The 8,174-nt window shown below is 53.5% G+C and overlaps 1 protein-coding gene across 2 annotated transcripts; it reads right to left on the reverse strand.

The window, feature by feature from the left end:
* Nucleotides 1-3,146: 3,146 nt before the first annotated feature.
* LOC103646632 (protein SMAX1-LIKE 4) lies at nucleotides 3,147-7,938 on the reverse strand. Of its 2 annotated transcripts, none has more exons than XM_008664143.2 (3): nucleotides 6,157-7,938; nucleotides 4,907-5,168; nucleotides 3,147-4,829 (listed from the first exon to the last, which is right to left on the reverse strand). In XM_008664143.2, exons 1-3 carry the CDS (start codon nucleotides 7,578-7,580, stop codon nucleotides 3,396-3,398), a joined length of 3,120 nt encoding a protein of 1,039 aa, XP_008662365.1. In that variant the 5' UTR covers nucleotides 7,581-7,938; the 3' UTR covers nucleotides 3,147-3,395. The 2 variants fall into 2 exon arrangements, with proteins under 2 accessions (XP_008662365.1, XP_008662358.1); XM_008664136.2 differs by having other exon boundaries at nucleotides 3,147-4,832.
* Nucleotides 7,939-8,174: the final 236 nt, after the last annotated feature.

Below are 8,174 nucleotides of genomic sequence, written 5' to 3' on the forward strand. Positions count from 1 at the left end.
GATGAATGTTTGAGTGAAGTTTTCTTGATGATCATTGGTATATTGTTGAGAAGATGTTTTTCTTCAAGTCTTCTATGATTCAACTGTTGCACTGTCTAGTGTTTACTACCCAACATCACCTTTAATGCTGTACCATATCTTGAAAATTGCTAGACAACTCAATGCATTTGAAAATGATAGACTGCTTAGAGAAGCTATTGTTCCTATGAAGTCAAAGTTTTTGAAATATTGGAGGGATATACCCAGTCTCTATGCTTTTGCTTTCATTATTGATCCTAGACCTAAGACGAGGGGGTTTCACAAGCTTCTTCTCAGGTTGTCTTCTCTAACTGGTACTGATTACAGTACCTTTCCATCTACTATTCGTACCAACTTAAGAAAGATGTACAGAATCTATGAGACCAGATTTGGTGAGGTGTACTTGAGTGCAAATCAACAGCCTACATGTGGTGATTCTAATAAGTCAAGTGAGGCTTGGGATGACATCTATGGTGATGATGATGCTTTTTTGCTTCTATTGAAAGGGGTGCAGGTCCCTCAGTATCATCTTCTCAATCTGCTCTCTCTGAACTCTCTTCATATCTTAACAGTGACACTGAAACTCAGTTTGGCTCTGATTTCAATATTCTTACCTGGTGGAAAAGCCATAACCAGACTTATCCTATCCTTTCTATACTTGCTAAAGATGTACTAACTATCCCTGCTTCTACAATATCTTTAGAGTCCACTTTTAGTCTTGCTGGCAGGATCCTCGAGGAACGACGATGATGGCTAACAACTGACATAGTGGAGGTCCTCTCATGCACCAAGGATTGGGAGCTAGCAGACTTGCACAAGCAACATGAGGTGGAGAAGGACACCAAGGAACTAGAAGTGACTTTTGAATCTTTGTATCTGGATGATGAACAAAAAACAGTTGCTGGGATCAAGAGAAATGAGCAATAAAGAGTTGAAGTGAAAAGGAACAAGTGTATGATCTAGGACACCGGCTAGAGAGGGGTGAATAGATGGTTTTGACTAAAATAAAAGACACTAGAGAAATTTAATCAAAACAACAAGAGATATAAATTTCCTAGCTTTTATAGGTCAACAAAATATGATGAGCAATTTATGCTAACACTGCAAAAGATAGGCAATACACAAATGACTAACTATATGCAAGTAATGAGTAAAAGGTGAGAGAATGGCACCCAAATTTATCTCGTGGTATCTGTGATTTGCCGATCACCCCTAATCCACGTTGAGGTGGAATCAAGCTCCCACTTGCTCCTATATCAAGACATGGCTTGATCTTTGAGCCAAGTGGACAAGAACTCACTCAATACCTCGATTCCACTAGCGTCGCCTTTGCCGCTCCGGCGAGGTGGGCGCGAACCCCTCACAATCAACACCGCGGCTCCTCCACAATCTTCACGTAGAGCTCGACGAAGACAACGCCCGAGCCATCTAGGAGGCGGCAACCTTCAAGAGTAACAAGTCGATGACGCTTGCCCGATGTATCACCTAGTGCCTCAAAGGATCAAAAAGGATGTAGATGCACTAGAACCTCTCAATCACTCACTAGAATGCAAACTCAAGCAACGAGTGTGAGAGTTTGAGTTAGAGGATCACAAATGAGCTCAATGTATGCTAGGAGTGGCCAAGAGAGACCTCACACACAAGCTCCACTTCTATTTATATCCCTCAACTGAAACCTAGCCGTTATGTGCTACTAGCACAAGTTCTACGCACACGCGGACGGTCCGCCGTACCAATAAAGGCTATAAAGACCGTTTGAAACCTGTCAATGATGTCAGAAAAAGTCAAGCCCGGACAGTCTGCCCACCTGGGTCGTACGGTCCGAGACCTGTCAATATGGAATACCAGAGCACTGACCAATTAAAACAACCCGAGCGGACTGTCCGCCAACCATGTTCGGACGGTCCGTATTAGGACCACATACCGTCCGACTAAAAACCCCGGACAGTCCGTAGTGCAAAGACTCAAAAACACATTGTCCCTGCCCAAACTCAATTTGGCTCATGTGGACGGTCCGGCCTCGTGGCCCGGACGGTCCGCGCAGGGATACAGAGACAGGTGCGCCAGCAGACTTCTCTGGCAGAGTCGCGGACGGTTCGGCCTCCTGGCTCGAACAGTCCGCCGACCACAGAGTTAAGAGATTTTATTTTGCGCTTTTACAAAAGACTTTGTATTTCGAAAAACGAAGCGTTGTTAGCCCTCATGCCAATATAACAGTTTATGCTCTACGAGGCACTAAGTTTTTACACCGGTCAAGTTCATTGACCCTTCTTAATAGTACGACTGTCTAGCCTATTAATCCGGTCAATTTCTTCTCTAAACTCCTGATGACCGGCAAAACAAAACCTACATTTTACCTTTGCCTTTACTTGATCCACAATCAATGTATATGTCTCAAAGACATTACTGTTTCCTGTGGTCCAATCCTGCATTCTAATTTTTCCAAGAATTGTTATTCCACAATCAGTTGTCATTAATTATCAAAACACCACTAAGGGGCACAGATGATTCACAACAATAGAATTAGAACTTGAACTCATGATTTATGTAATGGATTGTCAATATGTAGTACTGTAATGGACACTTGAACTAGAACTCTAAAAGGAGCGAACTCTAAAAGGAGCTAGCTGTACTCTTTTCCGTCCTAGGGTTTTCTCACGAGGTGTGAGTTTTTACCTAGGAAGGTTTTTAACGAGGCAGCATTGCACTAAGGCTCCAGTTTTAATGAAATCTGTGTTGAATATGTGTTAATTGTTGTATGAATTTTGTGTATATTGCTGAAATTTGTGTAGAAATCTATGTATGAAATCTGTGCATGAATTTTATGTAGAAACCTGCTTATGGGCCCGGCTCGTATAAGCTTAGCTGTGTCAGGTCTGAATCGACTACTGTAGCCCACGGACCGACCCGGCACGACACGACTTATATCGTGCCGGGCCTGATCCGGTTCCTTTCGTATCGGACCAAGTCGTGTCCGAACCGGGCTGGCTCAGCATGAACGTTTGGACATGTATAGCTTGCACATCATCTGCTGATGGATAATCAGTGTGTAGTGTGTAGAAGAAGTTTCACAGACGCATGAACGGTAAATAAACGTTCTAATGGTATTCCATTGTAGTGCGAAATCATGTGAATCTTTAGCCACAAAATCTGTGGAGATATGCTCACTAGTATATCCAAGTTTTCAAGTTGAGCAATCCACACCCACACATAAAAGAATAGTACGGCATTTGATGGATACTTATAAACTCAGCTCATCCCAAACTCTCCATTTCCAGGCCCCCAATCCAACCATTTACGTACAATACATACAAAAACAACGTCCCAGTCTCCAAAATGTGTGTGAGAGAGAGAGACATCCCAAAAAAATGCACAGCTCAGTCCACCTGGACCCTACTTGGAAGGACCGAGCCCATGAACCCTTGTGTCTCCCGGCTCCCGCCGCCGGGCCCCAATCCAAGCACTAGCACCTTCCCCTTCCCGCCATTTTTGACCGTTGCTACCGCCACCGCCGGTTCAAGCACCTCCACCGTCCACCTCTCAAGCTCCTCCTCAAGAAACTGTCCAGACGCCGCCGCGAGCGCCTGTACCGCCGCCTCCTCCACACGCGCCCCTCCTTGGCCGATGGCCCTGGCGAGCCTTGCGCGGATGGAGGTCGTGGCGTCGCCGCCGCCTTCCCTGTCGAGGGTGACCACGCGGGCCGCCGTCAGGGCACCGAGGATGCCGTGGGGCGGCTGCCCGTGCTCGCTCGAGCCGCCTTCGTCGGTTATGTCGCTGGGGACGGCTTCGTCGTCTTCGCCTGGGTCGTCATCCCCGGCGCAGAGGTTGAGATCAAGCCTGCCCAGCCCGGCGTCGTGCCGTGCCCGCTTGCCCTCGCCCTCGCCCTCGCCCTGCGGTGACTCCGTCTTCCTCTTGAGAGCGCCGTCGGACGACGCCTCGTCCTCCGACCACAGGCGCAGGTTGATTGGGTCGCTGGCGCCGCCAGGCAACTTCGATGCTACCAGGATCACGATGCAGCCGGAGAGACGCAGCACTTGTCCGGATTCGGCATCCTTCAGGGAACCGCTCTTCGACGCGGCGACCAGGCAGTCGGCCACGTCGCACGGCGCGTTCTCGACACCGTCCACGACTACCACCACCACCATCTCGCCGCCCATCTCAGACGCCCTGGATACAACATCTGAGCACAGCTCCTCCGCGCAGCTGTACTTGCTCGGGTCGGTGCGGACCACGCGACCAGCCGAGCCGCAGCACGTCTCTGCGATCACCGTGACAGCGCGCCGCGTGGCGCTGTGGTCTCTGCCCTTCACGTACAGCCACGAGCCCAGCGTGCCGTCGCGCTCTCGGCGGCTACTAGCAACCACCGCCTTGGCAATCTCCGCGACGACGGCTCCGGGCTGCCACGGGATGTTCCTGCGCAGCCTCTGCCCCAGCTCGCGCACCACCGCCGCGGAACCGTCACCGCCTCCCGAGGCGCGGCTTTGAGATGTCGCCGAGTCCGAGAGCAGGTGGCTGCCGAGAGCAAGCGTGGTTCCCACGCCCTGACATGCTTCCCTCGTCGGTGGACTCAGGCACCAACGAGGGGGACCCCTTGACGGTGAGGGCGGGAACCACCGTCCTGTTCTGCTCTTGCGTTGTTGCTCTATCAAGCCATCCAAGCCCAAGAACCCCGCCACGCTTGGCTTGCTCTGGCTGACCGGTAGCAAGCCAGAACCGGACCACCATGGACACGGAGGGGAGCATGGATCGGAGCAGAGGTGAAGCTTCCCGCACAGCCGGCTCCATTTCCTCTTCAGCTCGATCAGATACTTCTGCTAAACCATCAAAAGAATCACAGTTAAAACCATCAATAGCTCCTTGTTCAAATGCATCATCATTGTTTTCTTACCTTGTGTGGTGTTTGGGCTGCCGATGGCCCGTCCAACACCAGCCAGCCCGCGAGGCTGGCACGTGGGCCCTCCACATCATCCTCTGCCTTCACGAGCGACGCCTCGCTCTCGTAGTTCCTGGTGCACTCGGTGCAGAGCACCAGCTGCATCTCATCCTGCTCATCTCTGCCTGCAAACTCAGTCGCCGATCCCGCCATCGCGAAAGGATTCTGCCCAAGCTGCTGTGATGCCGCCGTTGCCGGAGGCACCCCTGCACTGGCACTACAAACAGGACAAGGAAAGCCATGTTAAACAATAAGAGCATCACAATCATTCTAAAGTCCAGTTCTCAGTTTTTTTTCTTTTTTCCAAACATTTGAATTTTTTAAGCAGTTTCCTTCTAGACATTATCAGAGTAGATTGAGTGTATATTTCCCCTCAACTCTGCATTGCAAATTGCAATACAGAAATGTGACTAAGAGCTTGTGAAAGGCAGCATCATTGCGAGGAAAAGGGACGCAACCCGGCAGCATCGGATCAGTCTGCCGCGTCCTCCAGAAGGACCGGGCTCAGGACGCCAGGCACTGTCGCGGCATCAGATGAAGCCCTTTTCTCGTCAGACAGAAACTGATCAGCTCAGAGCAATGGAATCTCTGTTCTTTTTTACGGCAGAGAAGGGTGACAAAAAACACAGGCTGCTACAGCTAGGCTACCAATACCATCCCGATCCCGTCCCTCATCAACCACTATTTCCTCTTCGTCTGATCCTCTGTGCAACACTCTACTGCCTTGTTTACTCCCTCTCGTTTTCTTAATAAATAAAGTATGTGCACTTTGAACATTCAAAATTTGTTCGAAAATAGCTGTATATTTAGCTATGAACCAAATAACCGTAGTACTCTTTTTTTATATATAGCTTTCTCTATTCACAAGACGTAATCATTGTACATTGGTTACCTTTAGTGAAGGTTCAATGGTACATAGATAATTTCACTATATTGCGTTTACTAATTGAGGCAGAAGAAGTGCATTCATTAATGACTACTAGTAACTAGGAGTAGTGTCCTGTAGCCTGTAGGTGGATGCAGCCTCACGGGGAGCTCGCAATATGCATGGCCCACTCAGCTTGCCCATTTGCTTGTTCTAGACAGTAAGGCAGCAATGGAGGACCCGAGCTCAGACAGAAACATGGTGGCAGAAGGAGAGCATAGTACACTGATCTTTAGGAAAACAGGTTTCTCGGTTGGGAACTGGTTTGCTTGCTCCTTACCTTGGGAGGGAGGTAGAAGACGATGTGGAATGCAGGATGTTGAGGGACAGGCCGCTGCCGCTGCCGGTGGGGACCACCACAGCCTGCAGCGCCCAGGCGGACTCCAGCGGCCGCCGGCGCCGCTGCTGCCACCTCATGTACGTCTGATAGCTGGCGGTGGCCACGAGCCAGGCGCGGACGCGGGAGGCTCGGAGGTCATCGAGGAGGCGTCCGAGCTCGGCGACCATGTGCTCCACGGGGCTGTACGACGAGACAGCGTGGTTGTCGTTCGCTTCCTCATCGAGCGCCCACCGCAGGTCGCCCACGCAGACGACGAGCCCGCCGCCGCGCTGGAGCTGCACGGCGTCCACGCTACGGCGGAGCTCGGACGCCCGGGCGTTCACGTCGGCGCGGCTCATGAGGCGAACGTGCACGTAGGAGAGCTGCAGCTTTAGGAGGTGAGCGCCGGCGAGTGCTTCGGGGACGTCGCCGCGCTCGAGGCACCGCAGGAGCTCACCGGCCACGGCCTCGGCCATGGACACCGAGTCACCAACCACAACGGGGTTGCTTCGACGTCCCTCCTTCCGCACCATCACCTCCAGGACCGCGCGGACGTCGGCGCTGCAGGCCCCAGGGCCCGGCGCTGCCAAGAACTGCGCTGGCCACAGCCCGAAGCGGTCACCGCTTTTGCCGCCGGAGGAAATGCTGGAGTCGATGAAGAAGTGGGGAGGGATGGGCGGAGGCGGCGGTGGCGGGGACGATGAGGAAGGTGGCGGCATGAGCGCGCTCTCCTCCTCGAGGTTGTTCTTGACGGTGGCGCTGGAGAAGCCGGCTTCCCGCATGACGCGGCTGACGCTGGGGTCGTCGAGGATGGAGATGACCAGCTGCTCCAGCTCCACCTTGATGGCGAGCAGTGGCTGCGGCTGCGGCGCATTTGCTGGCGGCGGTGGCTGCGGGAGCTCAACGCACCCGCGTCGCTGGTTGGCCTGCGCGCGCTTGAGGGCGGCGACGAGAGCGTTAGAGAGCGTGGGGCTGGGCTGGATAAGCGGCGACGTGAACGGCGCCGTCATCGAGGAGGGCGGCGAGTGCGGGCCGGACGCGGGCAGGCGATTGAGCGCGACGTTGAAGCACAGCTCGAGCGCGCGGCACTGGAGTGGGTGCTGGGGCGCGCCGTGAGACGACGCCGCGCCGGGCGCCGGGTGCGAGCGCAGGCAGGCACGCTTGAGCAGGCCGTACGGCGCCGCCAGAGACGCGGGCGAGTAGAAGGCCGCGAGAGGCTGCATGCACGCGGCGGCAGCGGCGGGGCCGGTCAGCAGCGCGAACGCGACGTGCAGCGGAGTGACCTGCGCATGGCCGCGCCTGCGCGCGAGCGCGAGCGCGAGCTTCAGCACAGCGGCCGCCTCGGCGTTGAGCGACTGGTGGATGGTGTATGCCCCCGCCCGCATCCCTCGCCGTCACCCCGCCACCCCCCCTCTGTGCCTTACACGCTGTATGTGATGTGTGTGCCACGTGCCCACGTTCTTGCTTCTCCCTCGTAGCAATGGAAGGCAAAGACGCCCTTCGTTCGTGCTGGAACGTTGGGAGGCAGCGCGCGGCAATGATGCGTGTGAGCCACCTGATGAGCGATTCTTCCCTCTCCCTTATCAGAGATCAGGGTGAGAGCGCTCTCCTGCTGTTTGGCAATAGGGGCCGTGTGTGTACGTGCCTAGACTGGCTAGCGCTGCTGGCTGCCTTCTTTTGTGGCTGCTTTTGTTTACCTTTATAGAGTATTCTCTCTTCAACCATTTCACGGAGAATTTGAGATTGAAGTGGCTTGGCTGCATAGAGGGTAGCTAGTTTGTCTGTTTATGAAGTGTGGCGGATGCCGCCTGCTGAGCTGCCGCGCCTTTGCATAGCCTAGCCGCGTCAGCCTTTGCTCCCTGCTTTCTGTGTCACGCGGTCACGCCCAGTGTGCGCACCAATGCCCTTTCCTTCGGCTGAGCACAGGACTGTTTTTTTCAGGGAAGCAGGGATCAATCGAGCTTCCCCTTCCACACCAA

This window comes from Zea mays, chromosome 2 (assembly GCF_902167145.1).
Source record: "Zea mays cultivar B73 chromosome 2, Zm-B73-REFERENCE-NAM-5.0, whole genome shotgun sequence".
In the NCBI taxonomy this organism is placed as follows: Eukaryota; Viridiplantae; Streptophyta; class Magnoliopsida; order Poales; family Poaceae; genus Zea; species Zea mays.

Excerpts from the sequence above, each read along its gene's own strand:
- LOC103646632 (XM_008664136.2), bottom strand. The coding sequence starts at position 7,580 with ATGCGGGCGGGGGCATACACCATCCACCAGTCGCTCAACGCCGAGGCG. Across the intron at positions 5,169-6,156 it reads TCTTCTACCTCCCTCCCAAG|TGCCAGTGCAGGGGTGCCTC; the intron begins GTAAGGAGCAAG and ends TCCTGTTTGTAG. Across the intron at positions 4,833-4,906 it reads CAGCCCAAACACCACACAAG|CAGAAGTATCTGATCGAGCT; the intron begins GTAAGAAAACAA and ends TTGATGGTTTAG.